The 17,218-nt window shown below is 50.7% G+C and overlaps 1 protein-coding gene across 8 annotated transcripts in view; it reads left to right on the forward strand.

The window, feature by feature from the left end:
* SLC9A5 (solute carrier family 9 member A5) overlaps window positions 1-17,218 on the forward strand; it is a 31,190-nt gene that overhangs the window by 10,198 nt on the left and 3,774 nt on the right. For 2 of the 8 annotated variants that reach the window (XM_045046112.1, XM_045046111.1), the window contains exons 2-16: window positions 4,913-5,215; window positions 6,963-7,126; window positions 7,317-7,395; window positions 7,666-7,843; window positions 8,417-8,637; window positions 8,853-9,055; window positions 9,276-9,365; window positions 9,460-9,530; window positions 10,255-10,384; window positions 10,854-10,942; window positions 11,105-11,231; window positions 12,644-12,691; window positions 15,054-15,224; window positions 15,747-15,816; window positions 16,496-16,630. In XM_045046112.1, the coding sequence (XP_044902047.1) occupies window positions 5,092-5,215; window positions 6,963-7,126; window positions 7,317-7,395; window positions 7,666-7,843; window positions 8,417-8,637; window positions 8,853-9,055; window positions 9,276-9,365; window positions 9,460-9,530; window positions 10,255-10,384; window positions 10,854-10,942; window positions 11,105-11,231; window positions 12,644-12,691; window positions 15,054-15,224; window positions 15,747-15,816; window positions 16,496-16,630 (1,900 nt within the window). In that variant the 5' untranslated portion in view covers window positions 4,913-5,091. Of the gene's footprint in view, window positions 1-112; window positions 1,695-4,912; window positions 5,216-6,962; window positions 7,127-7,316; window positions 7,396-7,665; window positions 7,844-8,416; window positions 8,638-8,852; window positions 9,056-9,275; window positions 9,366-9,459; window positions 9,531-10,254; window positions 10,385-10,853; window positions 10,943-11,104; window positions 11,232-12,643; window positions 12,692-15,053; window positions 15,225-15,746; window positions 15,817-16,478; window positions 16,631-17,218 lie in introns of those variants that run through there. The other 6 variants (XM_023246099.2, XM_045046110.1, XR_006590392.1 and 3 more) reach the window with 6 other exon arrangements.

The following is a 17,218-nucleotide window of genomic DNA, read 5'->3' on the forward strand; positions in this document are numbered from 1 at the left end:
AAGGAGGTGGAGCTAAGAGTCCCTGAACACGCAGTGGGGAGCTACCACTGCCGGAGGCGAGGCTTGTCGCCAGCCAGTCAGAGGGCGCGATCGTGATTCCGTTAGTTCACTGGCTCGGCCGGCGGGAAAACCCAAGCTCGCGCCCCGCCTTCAAGAGCGCACCCACGTCAGGGAGGCTTTCTTTGGGCTTGGGGGCGATGAGGCTGCGCTCTGGTCAAGGAATTCTTCGGGCAGGTGGCGCGGATATTTCTTCAGATAGTGGCCAGCCAGGTCTCCCTGGGTTTAGGGATGAGATGGCCCCGATTCCTTCAGTTTGAGGGATGAAGTGGATGGGATTACATCATTTGGGGAAAACATGCAGATGGGTCCCTTTAAGTTTGGAGCAAGAGGTGAAAATACATTCCACTCAGTATGAAGGAAGAGGTGGGATGATTTCCCTTTAGTTGGGGTAAGAAGATGCCCCTCAGCTCTGGGAAAATGATGTGATGACTCAGTTTGAGTGGGGAGGTAGAACATATTTTTCCTCAGTTTGGGCGAAGAAGTGGGGTGGTTGCTTCTCAGCTTGAATGAAAAATGGAGTCGGTCCTCCTCAGTTTGGGGCGAGATTAGCCGAATGCCTCCTCAGGCTTGGGGGAAAAGGTGAGTGGATCCCTCTTAGTTTGAAGGGAATTGATAGGCTGGGTTTTCCATAGTTTAGGGAAAGAAGATACGTTCCCTTCAGTTTCAAGAAAAAGGTGAGGAGACTTCCTTGTAGTTTGACGGAAAGTGTGGCCGGGTGCTCCTCGGTTTGGGAGATAAAGAGGAACAGCTTTCTTTTCAGCCTGGGGAGAGCCGGACCTAATCTAGGCCTTGGGGTTTCTGGGGACTTGGAGGACAGCGTTGTCTCTCACGGCTTTCTGGGCGCGCCCAATGCGCGTGCGCAGCTCTGGTCTGGGCGGGGGCCCGTAGGGGGTCCTAGGCTCCGGAGGGCGGCGGCGCACTGCCACCTGCCGTCTGCACGGGGCAGCGTCGGGGCCCGAGCCTTTGGTAACAGCAGTGGGCAGCACGCCGCGGGTCTGCACTAGCTGTGGAGACGCGCCCCTCGGGCCTGGACCCCGCCCCTCCCCCCTCCCCCCCCCCTCCCGCAGGCTGCAGCCTTGGGCGGGTGGGACAGTAGTGCCTCTGGAAGGCTGTGGGGGCTGACAGTTCTGAAACCGGGTCGGGAGAGCTTTGAGGAAGGTTTGGAGGAGCGGACTCGAAGGAATAGGTTTCGGGACTTGGGGGAGAGCTGCACTGGGGGATTTCCAGAGCTGAGAATGGTTTAGTGGGGGAGGAGCAGGGGTCCAGAGTCCGGGCGCCCGGAGCACGGTCTCGGAGTCCGGACCCGGCTTGGGGGTTTCGGAGCCAGGATTGGGGGGAGCGGGCCCCACGTGCTCGTGACGCGGGGGCGGCCGGTAGGCGCGGCGGCGACGCGAGGCCGGCGGCCGTGCGGTGCCGGGAGGGCGGCTAGGCAGTCGGCAGGATGCTGTGCGCAGCACTACCGCTGCTCTGGCTGCCCCTGGCGGGGGCGGCCGCAACCGAAGAGCCCACCCCGGAGCCGGGGTCGCCTGGCGAGCCTCCTCCAGGGCTGGCGCTCTTCCGCTGGCAGTGGCACGAGGTGGAGGCGCCCTACCTGGTAGCCCTGTGGATCCTGGTGGCCAGCCTGGCCAAAATAGGTGAGTGCGTCTGTGGGAAAGCCAGGCCGGTGGCTGGCAGCGGACCCACCCCCACCCCCTAGTCGCCAGATCTGGGCCGGCTTCTTGCACAGTGCCAGGACTCAGGCTCCGATTCCACAAATCCGGGCTCTCACAGAGTTCCTGCGCCCTCTCTTGTGGCTCTGCCTCCTCCCCTTCGCGCGGGGGAGGTCTGAGGCTTTGCCTTCCCTAAGGGCTGCCTTTGCTCTCTCCAGCCTCATCCCTAGACTCCTTTGCCCTCTCTGCTCCCCTCTTACCCTTGCAGTAAACCCTTCGGTCTGGCCCCTCCTCCAGCAGTCTCCAGCCTCCTAGAACCCTCTGTCAGCGACGAGGATGAGTGGGGACATTGAAGGGATAGTGTTCTCCGGAAAGCTCAGGCATCTTGGTCCTGAAGAAGCAGTCTTCCCGGGAGACCACGTCCAAGTGTCCACTTTCTTGGGATACTAGACTGTCAGTTTTTCTCTAGTCCCCTTCTGCTCCCCTATAGATGCACTGTTCTTTAGGTGTGCTTAGCGGCACCCCCCCCCCACCATAATTCAGGTCTACATTCTTCCCACTTCAGGGGTAAAACAAACAAACAAAACAACAACAACAAAAACCCACCTTATTTATCAGGGCCTTGCGTTCTATATGCTGCCTACACTAGGTGGTTTCGGACAGCCGACCTCCTTCTGTCTGCACAACTTGTGCTTCACATTGCTTACCTTGAATAGAGCTGCTTTTCCTTACTTCTGCCCCTGCCTCCCCACTTCTGAGCAGCCAGTGGCCCCTCCTCCCACCAGAGACCCTCCTCCCTCTCCCTGTTCTGCAGGCTCTGCTCTGGGGGTGACTAATTATAGCTGAGCGTTGCTACTCACTCCCCAGCTATGCTGGCACAGCCTGTACTCCAGTCTCACCAATACAGTCTTCATGTAGGAATTACGCAGCTTAGAATGTGCCCCTCTACTGCCCACCACCCCCCTACCAAGGGACTCTGTTGGTGGGGAGGAGTTGCTGGGCAGGGACAGAAGAACTTTCCACTCTGTTCTGTCAGCCCATTAATAATGGAAAATGGGGGCTGAAATGCCTTCAGGGAGCCTACTTCTGCCTGAGAGCAGACTTTGGTGATGGGTTTTGGATTGCATTGTGGGGGCTGATGCATGCTGTGGAGGTGAGGATGGAATAGAGTCCCTGAAGGAGAGGAGAGGGAAACTAAAAGTAGGGAGGGATGTGTATGGGCAGATCTATGACTGAATTTGCCTTAGGGTCTGTCAGCAGTGAGAGCAAGGTGGGAGAAGCCTCAGATTTGGGAACCAAGAATCGGGTTTACTGAGGATCTATGGGTTGTAGGAAAGTTCTTGTCTTATTTAGGGTTTATAGTAATGACTGTAGTTTCCCCCATAATTGGATGCCAACTCCTTTGGGGGTAGGCAAAGATAGCCTCTTCAATAGCCACACACACACACACACACACACCACAAAAAACAAAAAACCTTCTCACAGAGGGGAGAGATTGGAATACCTTCCCTCAGCTTTATTACTAGGAGGTTTGTTTTCTTTTGTTTTCCTTTTTATTCAACAAATATTTATATAGATCCCACTATGTACCAGGAACTGCCTGAAGCCCTTTGGATACGACTTCCAAAGGGCACTGTCTTGGCATTGGGTCTCACATAGGCTAACATGGAGGCTTCTTCACTACCTGCCACTCCAAGTATGGGGAAAGTTGTTCACTTGAGATCTCAGGGCCCAAGGGAGAGACAAAATGACTTATTTTAGTGGGGAAAGGTAGGAGTGGTGATAGTGCTAGAAACCCATTACATGCTTCGTCTTCCTTTCCTGGGGGACAGGTCTGTCATTTTCCCCCAGAGTCATTTTTTTTTAAAGATTTTTTATTAAAAAAATTTTTTTAATGTTTATTTACCTTTGAGACAGAGACAGAGTGTGAGCGGAGGAGGGGTAGAGAGAGAGGGAGACACAGAATCCGAAGCAGGCTCCAGGCTACGAGCTGTCAGAACAGAGCCCACCGCGGGGCTCGAACCCACGAGCCGTGAGATCATGACTTGAGCCGAAGTTGGCCGCCCAACCAACTGAGCCACCAAGACACCCCTAAAGATTTTTTATTTTTAAGCAATCTCTGTACCCAACTTGAACTCACAACCCCAAGATTAAGAGTCACATGCTCCACCTACTCAACTGGCCAGGTGTCCCTTCCTCAGAGTCATTTTTAATTAATATTTGTTGAGAACCTACTATATGTGTGATATCCTGGTGGGCACATTCACACTGTATCATTTTATACCCACCTTGTGTAATAGGTATTTTTCTCATATTATAGGAGAAGAGATTGAAGGTCAGGTAAATTAGTTTGTGATCATACAATTAGAAAGCGACAGAGCCTGAAGAATGAGGGATCGTCTTACCGCTAAACCCGATGTTTTTCAACTACTGTTTCCTTAGTTGAGGCATTATAATGAAAAGCACATTGGGCTAGGAGGTCTACAGTGCTGTTGGGAGGTATAATATGCATTATGGTCTAGTTAGGGAGGCAGGACTCAATAATATATTAGGTAACATTTATTGAGTGATTACAATAAAGCATTGGGCTAAGTGCTATTGAGTAGATTGCTTTATTTAAACATCACAACAATCCTATGAGATCACTACTGTTTTTATTCCTATTTTGCTGATGAGAAAACTGAAAGAGAGGTGAAGTTATGTGCTCTGAGGTCACAGAACTAGTAAATAGAGGAGGTAGTCTTCAAACCCAGGCAGCCTGGATCTAGAAGCCCTGATTTTTACAGCTATGTTATACACAGAAATATACCAAATAACATTTGCTGAGGCTCAAATAATGGTTACGGATAGGGAGATCAGAGAAAGGTGAGATGCCCTGATGATGAGAGTAGAGAGGAGGGGGCATTGCCAGAAATGGAAATAACAAGCAAAGGCTTAGGTTACCATGACAGGAACACCAAGAAACAGACAACTTTAGCTGCAGTGGAGTGTTTATGGGCATGGAGGTTGGAGATTCTAGTAGTCCTGCATTTCTTTTCTCTTTCCTTGGTCTCAGGGTCAGGGTTCCTGACCTTGGATAACCTTCTAAGAGTGGGAGGTTATAGGCCAGTGTATATGTGTTGTGCGCAGGTGTGTGTGTGTGTGTGTGTGTGTGTGTGTGTGTCCAATAAGCTGATGCATCCTGCCCTCTTCTTGCATTGTAGTGTTTCACTTGTCTCGGAAGGTGACATCACTGGTCCCTGAGAGCTGCCTGCTGATTTTGCTGGGACTGGTGCTTGGAGGCATTGTCTTGGCTGTGGCCAAGAAAGCTGAGTACCAGCTGGAGCCAGGCACGTTCTTCCTCTTCCTGCTGCCTCCTATTGTGCTGGACTCAGGCTATTTCATGCCTAGCCGGCTGTTCTTTGATAATTTGGGTGCCATCCTCACCTATGCTGTGGTGGGCACACTCTGGAATGCCTTCACAACAGGTGCTGCCCTCTGGGGCCTGCAGCAGGCTGGACTTGTGGGTGAGTGACCCTAGAACCTGGACCAACCCCCTTCTCCACCTCTGGAGATCCCATATTGGCAAGAGCCATGCCCTGAGAGTTCTTAGGTCCCTCCCACCTGGAGTGCAAGGCAATACTCCAGATGGGCCTACAGCCTTCATTTAGGTCTCTGCCAGTTGAGTCTGGGCTTCTGCAGCATGACAGCTGAGCAGAGGCCTGGCTCCCAGCTGTGTGTGGGCTGCTGAGGCTGGGAAGCCTGCATTACTACTGCTGCCTCCTGCCCTCTGTTACCACACTGCCATTTGCCAGTCTTGCTCCCTTTAGGCACAATTCACCATTCCTGCGAGGGCCAGCCATCCTGGCTCTGCCCAGGCCACATTAGGGTGGTTTTCTGTTATTATTATTTTTTTTATTAAGATCTATTTATTTATTATAATAATTTTTTAAGATTTTAGTTTGAAGTAATCTCTATATGCAACGTGGGGCTTGAACGTACAACCCCAAGATCAAGGGTTGCATGCTTTTCTGACTGAGCCAGACAGGCACCCCTTTAAATTTTTTTAAAAGTAATCTCTACACCCAGCATGGGGCTCAAACTCACAACCCTGAGATCAAGAGTCACATGCTCTTCTGATTGAGCCAGCCAGGTGCCTTTGTTATTTTTAATAAATCCATATTATACATCCACAGAATGCAATACATTACCCTGGATATTATATCTTTACTTATCTCATGGACTCTTTATAGCTACTCTGTTGGGGTATAATTTGTCCCATTTAATAGATGAAGAAATAGAGGCCCTTAAACTCATTTGATAAAGGTTAGCAGGAGAGGTCTGTTTTATTGAGGTTCTTTGCCCTCAGACTGCCTTTCCTGCTCCCTTCTTCCTCATTTCCTGCACCAAAATCCATTCAACTCGGAATGTTGATAATTCAGACTTCTTCCAAGGTACAAAGGGAGGTTTGCAATTTCTACTTGAGGCCTCCTACCTGGTTTTCCTAATGGGTGAGTGAACTCTTTGGGGCAGGAAGGGAAGGGAGGACATCAGACCATAATAATAGTATCAATAATAGTAATAATAATAATCCTAAAATAGGTAATATCTATTAGGTACTTACTTTGTGTTAGACTCTGGCTAAATAAAGGACTTTTTGAGGTAGATACTGTTATTATTCACAATATATACATGAGGAAACAGGCTAACAGAGATTCTATGACATGTTCAAGTTCTCCCAACGGTGGGGGCTTTTCCTACCATACTTAGCCCTCACAGATCGACAGCCCCTACCCCTCCTGCTGAGTATTGTGAGTGTCATATCCTTTAGGCTGAGAACCACAAGGGTGGGAGAAAGCACTGTCTCCCTAATAAAGCCAGTCAGCAGCCAATTTCCACCTGCTGGTGGTTCTTATTACTGTAGCTGCAGATTTTATTGTCAGTGCCACCTTAACTTTTCAGGTTATGTAGAGCTTTCTTAGCCATCTCCTGGGTTGCTTTTGCAGCAATCTCGTGAGGTAGGCAGATGAGGAGGCATGGCTTAAGAGAAGTCATGTGACAGTGACAGCACCAACATCACAGAGCTGGTAAGTGGCAAAGCCAGGCCCTAGGCTCAAGTGTCCTGACCTGCGGGCTGATGCTGTGTTCACCATCCCAAGTCCTCTCTGGGTATCCTTGTTTCCACAGTGGGGGTGGAGCCAGGGCTTGTCACAGGGAATGCTGTGGGAAACTGGATACCTTGCCAACTGCTGTCCCCCATCTATCCCTCAAAAGCCCCTCGAGTGCAGGCCAGCTTGCTGGACTTTCTGCTATTTGGGAGCCTCATCTCAGCGGTGGACCCTGTGGCTGTGCTGGCTGTCTTTGAGGAGGTGCATGTCAACGACACTCTCTTTATCATCGTCTTTGGCGAGTCCCTGCTCAATGATGCTGTCACCGTGGTGAGAGTGCTCAGCTGGCTGCCATTCCCTGACCCCTGTTGCCATGCTCTGACTAGTTGGGTGTCTGAGCATGCTCAGACCCTTCCCTGGGTTCCCTGGGTAAGAAATACCACCTCAGATTTCACCCTCTCCCAGTAGTCCCAGTTGAACCTTCCCCCTCCTTTCTCCTGACTCTCATCTTCTCACTCAGGTGCTGTACAAGGTCTGCAACTCCTTTGTGGAGATGGGCTCTGCCAATGTGCAGGCCACTGACTACCTGAAAGGAGTCGGTCAGTATTTCCCCGCTTTGGCTGGGTTGCTGAGTCCTGCCCCCTACTGCATCAGGACAGAGGAGGCTGTTGGGTTGCCTCATTCTCCTCTATAGAGAAATGGGGCCCTGAGAACCTGAGAAGGAGGGGCTTTCCTGGGATCCTGGCTCTGGGATCCTGACCCCTGGGAGTACAGTGGGCATTGTCCTCTACTCCCTGCCAGGCAGCAGTCTTATCCGCCCGGGTGGGGTCCAGGCCAGGGGTCACGCTGACAACCCACTCCTCCCCCAGCCTCCCTGTTTGTGGTCAGTCTGGGCGGGGCAGCCGTGGGCTTAGTCTTTGCCTTCCTCCTGGCCCTGACCACACGCTTCACCAAGCGGGTCCGCATCATCGAGCCGCTGCTGGTCTTCCTCCTCGCCTATGCAGCCTACCTCACTGCTGAAATGGCCTCTCTCTCTGCTATTCTTGCGTGAGTCCTGGGGGCCTTGCATGCAGGCAGCTGGGAGGGGGCATTGGAGATGGTTGCCCCTCACATGGACAGAAGCAAGACCCTAAGGAGGCAATAGGTTTCCCTGTGCCCTTGTGGTAGTGGGAGCCTCAAATTCCCCTGGGAAGACAGTAAACCTCACGTCATATTTCAGGATCTACCTCTAGAACTGCCCTGGGCACTGCAGAACCTAGTCTTCCTCTTCCTGAAGTGCTCTCTGGGGTATAGGCTGAGCTAGAAGTGGATCTCAAGGCCGGGTGCCACTGGCTCTAGTGGCTACAGTACTGCAAAAGGTGCCTAGAAAGGATGCTAGTCAGAGCATGTTTCTCCCACCTTCCTCTCCAGGAGGCACTGAATGGGAACTTGGAGACTTGGACCCTTATCCTAAGACCCCCACTAGTTGTTCTGAGACTGTCTCCATGCCTCCTTGGGCTTCAGCCCTGATGGTCTGACATCCTGTGATGGGCAACACCCCTCCTGCAGCACGCTTGAACCCCAGAGGCTGTGCTTCTGCAACCCCTTCTAACTTGTCCTGTCTGTCAATTCCTCTTCCAGGGTGACTATGTGTGGCTTAGGCTGTAAGAAGTACGTGGAGGCCAACATCTCCCATAAGTCACGCACGGCTGTCAAATACACAATGAAGACTCTAGCCAGCTGTGCTGAGACAGTCATCTTCATGCTGCTTGGCATCTCGGCTGTGGACTCTTCTAAGTGGGCCTGGGATTCTGGGCTGGTGCTGGGCACCCTCTTCTTCATCCTGTTCTTCCGAGCCCTCGGTATTGCCAGCACCCTCTGCTTTCCCACTCTACTTCCTGCCCTGCCCCAGCTCATCTCCTAGTCTGAGTCCATATCCTTGTCAATTCCTAAGCCTCCCCGCTATTGTTCATCCTTCCTAGCCCCTGTCAGACCTTAGCCCAGATACTTGGTACCATCCACTCCTGGGTCCTCCACTACCAAAGCCCTGCTCCCACTGGCCTCCCTCCTGCTGTAGGCGTAGTCCTGCAGACGTGGGTGCTGAATCAGTTCCGGCTGGTCCCTCTGGACAAGATTGACCAGGTGGTGATGTCCTATGGGGGCCTGCGTGGGGCTGTGGCCTTCGCTCTCGTCATCCTACTGGACAAGACCAAGGTCCCTGCCAAGGACTACTTTGTGGCCACCACTATTGTGGTGGTCTTCTTCACAGTCATTGTGCAGGTGGGAGAGCCCATGAGGCTGGGTAGGGAGAGGTCCAACAGGCCCTGGGGGAGGCATGGAGCCTTTGGGACGGGGCTCCTTTTTCTATTGGGGGATACAGGGGCCTGACTTCTCAGACCTTGAGTGCAGTGAGGTGGAGGTACTGAAGCTGAGGCCTAATTATGGGGAGAGAAAGGCAGGGAACTGGATAGGGCAGGGCTCACCTGCTGCCTGTCCATAGGGCTTAACCATCAAGCCACTGGTCAAGTGGCTGAAGGTGAAGAGGAGTGAGCATCACAAACCCACCCTGAACCAGGAGCTGCATGAGCACGTGGGTACCAGAACCCCGTCCCTCCACCTATACCTCTCTTCCTTCTATTTTAAGCAGAGTCCTGATCCAGTCCCCCTACCCACCCCCCTTCTAGACTTTTGACCACATTCTGGCTGCAGTGGAGGACGTTGTGGGGCACCATGGCTATCACTACTGGAGGGACAGGTGAGGGAGCTCCCCCAAGGCTCCTTCAGCAGCAGCAGACCCACCAGCCAGGGCAGCACTGGGGATGTGCCACACTTCTGAGAAGGGACACAGCCAGGCTTGGGCTGGGTGACCTCTGCCAGGAGCCCTTTCAGTGGCATCCCAGTACTCTCAGGATAAGACAAGTCTTCACAGTGAGGGCTGCCTGGCCCTGTGTGGTCTGGCAGCTTCCAGACTCCAGCCTCATCATGCTGTGCTCTGTCCTTGACTGTCTGCCTGCTAATTACATGGACCCTGGTTTAGAACCTCAGGACTCATTGTGCTCCCCTACCCTGCCATTGGGACCTTGGCACATATTCTGTGTATTAGAACATTTTCTCACCTTCTCACCTTCTTAACCACTGTTTCTCCTTCAGATCTCACTATAGGCATCAAGTCCCTAGGGAGGCATTCCCTGGCCTTTCTGACTAGGATGAATCCCTATCATACTCTATAATTATCCTTTGTAGTTCTTGTTATTGTTGCAATTCTGGTTATTTGTAATAACTTCAATTTAATGTCAGGCTTTCCTATAATGCTGTAAGTTCCATAAGGGCGGGGACTAGCTTCAATATTCTCCCTGGCTGAGAGGCCTATACCAAGAGAGCCAGGCTGATGCTGGCAGTGCCCCTACCTCATCTGAGGAAGGGCCAGCCAGCTGGGCCTTGGGGATGGGACTCAGGCCTGGGCCTGACATCTTCTGTAGGTGGGAACAGTTTGACAAGAAGTACCTGAGTCAGCTGCTGATGCGACGGTCAGCCTACCGCATCCGGGACCAGATCTGGGATGTGTACTATCGACTCAACATCCGGGATGCCATCAGCTTCGTGGACCAGGTGGGCCAGCAGCCAGTGGTGGGTAGCCAGCAGAGCAGGGCAGGAAGGAGTGACAAGCAGGTAGGACCTGAGCGGGGAGTTGGGAATTGCTAGCAGACTGGTAAAGTGGCACCTGCAGAAACCAGCCTGACCTGATGCTGAATTCAGAGTCTGGCAAGGAGTAGAGAAAGTTGAGAAACAGCTAGACTCTAGAGTCAGCAGATGCAGTTCAAGTCTTACTACTTACAGACTTGTGACCTTGGTTAAGTCCCTTATCCTCTCTCAGCCTGTTTCCTCTGTTGTAAGAAAGCAGGAATAAGAATACATATGTCACAGAATTTTGTGGATTCAATATGTAAAGTGCATAGCATAGTACCTAGATGATCAAAAGAACAGAATAAGTGTTAACTCTTCTCCTTTTTATTACCCTTTGACTATCTGGGGTACCCTCAGTCTGCTTGCTTTCTGACCTCTGTCTTGGCCCCAGCAGGGAGGCCATATCTTGTCCTCCACAGGTCTCACTCTGCCCTCTATGCCCAGCCGCAATTCTATGGCAGAGACATCTGTCACAAACCTGTTGTAAGTCCTTGAACCCCCCTCCAATTCCTCAAGCTCCTCTCTCTTGGGCCCTCTCTCTGCATCCCTTCTGGGAAAGATTTGTGGGCACTTTTGCTTTTTACCCTTCCCCTGGCCTGTGCCTCCTGGCCCCTCCTTAGCACACATGTTCCCTACTTCCTGCAGGAGGGAGAGTGGCAGTGGAGCGTGTCTGGATCTGCAGGTGATTGACACAGTGCGCAGCGGCCGGGACCGTGAGGATGCTGTGATGCACCATCTGCTCTGTGGAGGCCTCTACAAGCCACGCCGCAGGGTGAGAGCAGGGAGGGTGTAAGAGTTCCAAAGGGGAGTGGAGGTGGGGGGCAGTTGGGGGAGTGGTCTGGGGAGACCATGACTACAAACTCAAGAGGCAATTGGCACCAGCTAGTGAAGAGCTATAAGTGCCCAGTGGAAGAGCATGGGCATTATCTTGTAATAACATTTAGCTTTTTTTTTTTTTTTTTTGGAAAGGGTTGGGCTGATATAAGCACTGTTTAAAGATATCTTCTTCTGGTAGCTTAGCATAGACCAAATTGGAGGGGCGAGGTGCGAGGCTGGGAGAGTCAGTTGGGAGGCTGGAGTGAAACACTGGATCAGAGTTGGGTGGTGGTAAAGGAGAGGAGCACATAGGATTGAGTGGTTGTCTTGAGGGGGAGAGGAGGGGATGGACTACAGAAGGCTTGATGGGATCACAGGCAGAAACAGAAGTGCTGAGGAAGCCTGTGGGACCAGCTTAGTATGGGGAAGGCAGACATCTCTTGTAGGTAGTGTTAGTCTAATGCAGGTCAGGAAGCTCAGGCTGGAATGGTCCAACCCATTCAGGAAGGAATCTGTTGCAACCCCACAAGGGGGCAGCATGCCATTACCTTGAACTTTTCAGAAATGGGAAGGCAGCTGTTACCATTCCTGGCAGTTTTAACAGTCAAGATTGTTTCTACGGTTGAGACAGAACTGGCTTCCTTTAACTTGCTGGCACGGGTTATAATTTGACTCTCTGCAGCTCTGAAGAATAAGCCTTCAAAGGTTTCAAGACAGTTCCTTTTCACACAGTCCTTCTTGCCCTCAGGCCAGCATCCCCTCTCCCTTGTCTCCCTATGTCTTCTCTGGTCATAAGAAACAAGGCCCTGAATGCTGCTCTAGATGTGGTTGACCACAGCAGGGCATAGAGGCTTTCTTACCTTTTTAGTTCTAGAACTTGCAAGTCTCTTCCCGATGTTCTGAATCCCTCCAGCTTTGTCTTACCACTCTGAGGCCCCAAAATGTCCTTACAATCAGGCATACTCCCATGTCTTCCTCAGTTAATGGCTATTCGACTCTGTCTCATCCAACCTGTGGGGGTTTTTTTGTTTCATTTTGTTTACTTTTTTCTTAAGGCACATCTCACAAAACTAGACAGAATAACATAACTGATTTATGCATTACTCAGCTCCCCTAATTATCGATGCATGGTTGATCTTGTTACATTCTGTACCTCTACCTCATCCCATCCACACTTTTCTATCTTAAAGCAAACTCCAGACATAGCATATCACCTCTAAATATTTCAATATGTATCTCTATGTGGCAAGAAGTCTACGTATACAATGTATGTATAAAATAGTAGTGTGATTATCGCTTATAACAAATAACAATAATTTCTTCTCACATGAAATATCCAGTCAGTATTCATAATCATCTTTTTTCCAGGTGGTTTGTTTAAATCAGGATCCAAATAAAGCCCACATTTTGCATTTGGTAAATATTTCTCTTTATTAAAGAAAAAAATCTCTAATACTTCCTTCTCCTTTTCTCCCACTTGCTATTTATTTATTGAAAAAACTGGATACTTTGTCTCAGGGAATTTCCCATTTTGTAGATTTTGCTAATTATATTCCAGTGGCGATGTTTAACATGTTCCTCCATCCCCTGTATTTCCTGGTACTTAAATCTAGAGGCCTGGTCAGATTCAGGAACATTCAGTAGGTGTGCTTTGTATTATGTATTGTATCACATCAGGTTGTACATAACGATTGGTTGTCTATGGATGTGTGTGCATAAGATTGGTCAATGGGTGCAGTTCAACCAGTTCTTATGTAATCAATTAGAAAACAAAACAAAACAAAACAAAACTAGAGTAAGACTGTGCTTATCCCCGTTAAATGTCATTTTATTTGATTTAGCCCATCAGTGCATCGTTTGGATCCCATGTCTGGCACCAAATATCTGTTCAGATTCACATCATGTGAAAATTTGCTAAGCCTATTAACTTTATATTTATCCAAATCAACATAAAAAGTTGAATAGGATAGAGCTGAGGACAGAGCCCTGTGGCATGCTACTAAAGACTTTCCTCTAGACTGACATGGATCAAGCATTTTTGGGTATGGTTACTCAACTAGTTCTGAATCCATTTAGTTATACCATAACACAATCCATAATTCTTCATGTTCTTCACAGAAATGTTATCCGAGAGAGAGAGACAGAGTGTTTAGTATGGAGTTACAAATATGAGATTATAGTTTCAGAGATGAGGGCTGGAAATAAACATAAACAGTCTTTATTGTCAGAGATTTCCTCACCTGGAAACATCAGAATCCCTTGGGGGAGCTTGCTAGACTACATATTCCTGGCTTTACCTCCTGGAGATTCTGATTTTGTAGTGTGGAATGGGACTAAGAATCTATGGCCTTAATAAATCGCCCAGGTGATTCAAATGCAGCTGGTGTGATGGCTGCATGATGTCTGTGACTGGGCTAGCTGAAGCTGGGGGAATGGAGAGTTAACTGCAGAGAGCTTTTGGAGGTGAGACAGGAGGGCCAAGGACAACACTGTGAGAAATGCACATGGGAGAAAAGGAATGGGAACCAGCGAAGGAGAGGAGATGCGCAGTAGCAGATGGTGTCTTGGAGGCCTGGGCCAGAAGGACGGCTGGATGCTGCACAGAAGTCAGGCCAGCGCCTAACCAGAGATCATGCCATGGCACTGGTGACCAGGGAGAAAGCACTGTGGACTTGTGGACCCTGGAGTTGTATTTCTGGTATTTAAGAAAGTAATGGGTATAAGGGAAAGTATCAGAATCAAAGTATAAAAGTTTGGCAGCAAAAGGAAAGCAGTGGCCTTAATGAAAAGGCTTTCTTCAGGGGAGAATGGGCCAGGGGCATGCTTAAAAGCAGGGTGGTGGGCTGGTTGGCATGATGAGAGAAGGAGTGAAGGTGCTGGAGGGCCAGGAAATGGGAGGGAGCAGGGAGCTGATGGAGGCAGGGAAGAGTGGGCTGAGCAAAGTGGAGGCCAGGGTTCAGGGTATGCCTGTGAGGGAGCTGGATTCCTGCACCCCCAGCAAAGAGGGATCCCTCTCGGTGATTAGGTGGGGGAAGGCAGATGGAAAACTTGAAGGGAGCTCTTAGAACTGGATTGGGGCAGCAGAAAATACAAGTTGTAAGAAAGGGTCGTACTAGGGAGGTGAGCCCAGATAAGGTGATTTGGACCAGACGGCAGTACTTCTTTTTGGCAGTCTAGGTCGGTATGTAATGGGCTTGGTCTTTGTGAGAAAGAGTGGGAAGGAATAGATGATGGGAGTGGTCCTAAATTGGGTGCAGGTGGCTTTTGGGATCAAAAGAGTCCAGGGTGTCAGGAGAGATAGTTCTGGAAGTCCAAGGTTGTTGCAGAAATGGCTGGCTGGAGAGTCTCTCGTAGAGGGAGAATCCTATATAGCTGGATAGGGGTGTGTGGGCCAGGCACAGGGACCAGGCTCCTTAAATGGAAGGGCAAAGAAGGAAATGTCCCCCACAGTCTCATTGCAGCCCCAAGGGACAAGATACAGGGTCCCCTGCCTCTTGTTACTTCATATCAGAGAAAATTGGGGAAGGGTAGTGTGGAGGATAGGGACAGCCAGATTTGGGGGCATAGGTTCAGTGATAAAGGGAAGTTATTCCCCCAGTGAATTGAGAATGCAGAGTGTCTGGCTGGGTTCCTTTTGTACTTTTTGTTTTTTTAATCCGTGGCTAGTTCTGGAAAAATGGGGCTGGGAGGGTCTATCGTGCACATGGTGCTATGGCCTGGTCTCCTGTGGGAGGCCAAGGCTCCTGGCCTCATGGCAGGGTGGGCCTGTCATTGCCAGTACAAAGCCAGCTGCAGCCGCCACTTCATCTCAGAGGATGCGCAGGAACGGCAGGACAAGGAGGTCTTCCAGCAGAACATGAAACGGCGGCTGGAGTCCTTTAAGTCCACCAAGCACAACATCTGCTTCACCAAGAGCAAGCCACGACCTCGCAAGACCAGTCGCAAGAAGGCATGTGCTTTCTCTGGGACTTCTGTTTGGGGCTGGAGGCTGATGGCACATAGTTTTGAGCTCCCAAGTATTGAAATCCAGCCCAGGGGAACCCCTAGTTGGTTAACCCTCAGAGTCTTGGTGGCTGCAATAGTTTGGGTTCCCTTTTGTATCTTCCTAGAGTCCCAGAAGGGTAAGGTGAGCCCTTTTGAGGGAGATCTGCATCTTGCTTTGTGGTCACATCCTGGGAGGCAGCAGGACCTCCTACCAGAAGTGACCCAGCATGAGAAAGGCAGGTTCCTGAGGTCAGGGGGAGGGGGCGCTCCAGGAGTGCCTAATTCAGCCCAGGCTGAGGCATCCCGAGCCCTTGCTGGGGCATAGGTTATTTAGACTCTACAGTTGGCTGAGGGGCCAAGGGCTGATGGAACCACTGGGATTGATATAGATTCCCTCCCCATCTGTGTCAGGAAGACCCTACCAGACAACAGGGTTGGGATTTTGAGCCAGGGCCACAGACTTAGGGTTTTTTTTCTTGGTCCTCAGAAGGATGGTTTAGCTAACACTGAGGCCACAAATGGGAAACCTCCTCGAAACCTGAGCGTTCAGGACACAGGCAAGCAGGGAGTGGGGGTGGGGGTGGGGGCTGAGGATGGGGTGGGGGGCAGAGGCCCATCAGCCAAAACCTGGAGGATCTCCTCTGTGCTACATTCAGTGCCATGGACTGAGGCTCCTTCCCTCAGGGACCTCTTGGGCTTACCTGATTTCAAAGCTGGACATGTTCTAAGCAGTTCTTAATTTGTGACAGGAGGTATCTAGTAGATAACTACAGGTTAGAGGCCTTAAGGACAGGGAGAAGGTGTCATGGAGAAGGGGGGAGCTTGAAGGATGGGTCACCCATGGGGCCCAGTGTTCTGCCTACAAAACCAGGAGTTTTTTGGATGAGCTGAGCATTGATGGGTCTTCCAGCTCTCCTGATGCTCATGTTTTCAGTTGATGATGGGGCTTCAGGGCTGAGAGAAGATGATGGAGGAGCTAGAAAGTATGACTTCCCTCCTGGCTTCCTCGGTGGACTCTGCTTTCTCTGGTGGCCTCCTAGGGCTCTGTAGCCCCACTTAGCTTCCTCTTCAGCCCCAACCCACTAGTCCAGTGCTGAAAGAGCCAGAGGATAAGGTGGGGAGGCTCTGCCAGCCGTGGGCTCTGCCTGGGTGGACAGGGAGCTGGTTTGGCGTCGTGCAGTACCAAGAGGCAACTGCTGGGCTGGCCACCCCCACTCAGCTCTTGTCCCTGTCCAGCTGCTGTGATCTTAACTGTGGAGTCTGAGGAGGAGGAAGAGAGTGACAGTTCGGAGACAGAGAAGGAGGACGACGAGGGGATCATCTTTGTGGCTCGGGCCACCAGTGAGGTTCTCCAAGAGGTCAAGGTCTCAGGTAATGGCTTCCTCCCAGCCCCCCACCCCCACCTGGGGCAAGCGGGAGCTGTGCAGCTGCCTTCTTCCCTCTTCATGCATCGCCTTTCCTCCAGACAACTCCCTTTTCCTACTCATTTCTTTACCAACCAGCATTTCCTGAGCATCTCCTTTATATCAGAAATCTGACATACCTGATCTAATTCAATCCTCACAATAACCAAGGTGGGGAAACTGAGTTCATAGAGAAAAAAGGGACTTAGGATTTGTCCAGGAACCCACAGCAGAACTGGAATTTGAACCTGACCCATCTGACTCCCAAAACCTACACCTTTTTCACTGCCTCATTGCCTCCCTTTACAGTCTAGCTAGGAATATGAGGTGACAAGCAAACCTAACACCAGGCTCTGTTGTGACTCATGCTCAGCACACCTGCCCTCAGGTAGAGAGCACCTGGTGAAAGTGGCCGCCTGACCTGGGGGAGGAGCCTGAATTCATCAAAATGGCATTATAGCAGATAAAAAACAATACACACGTTTCCATATGTGGAGACCTAACTTATTCATATCATTGCTAGTTGGCTCCAGCATCCTCAGGTGTCGTTTTAAAA

Source organism: Felis catus, chromosome E2 (assembly GCF_018350175.1).
Source record: "Felis catus isolate Fca126 chromosome E2, F.catus_Fca126_mat1.0, whole genome shotgun sequence".
Lineage (NCBI taxonomy): Eukaryota > Metazoa > Chordata > Mammalia > Carnivora > Felidae > Felis > Felis catus.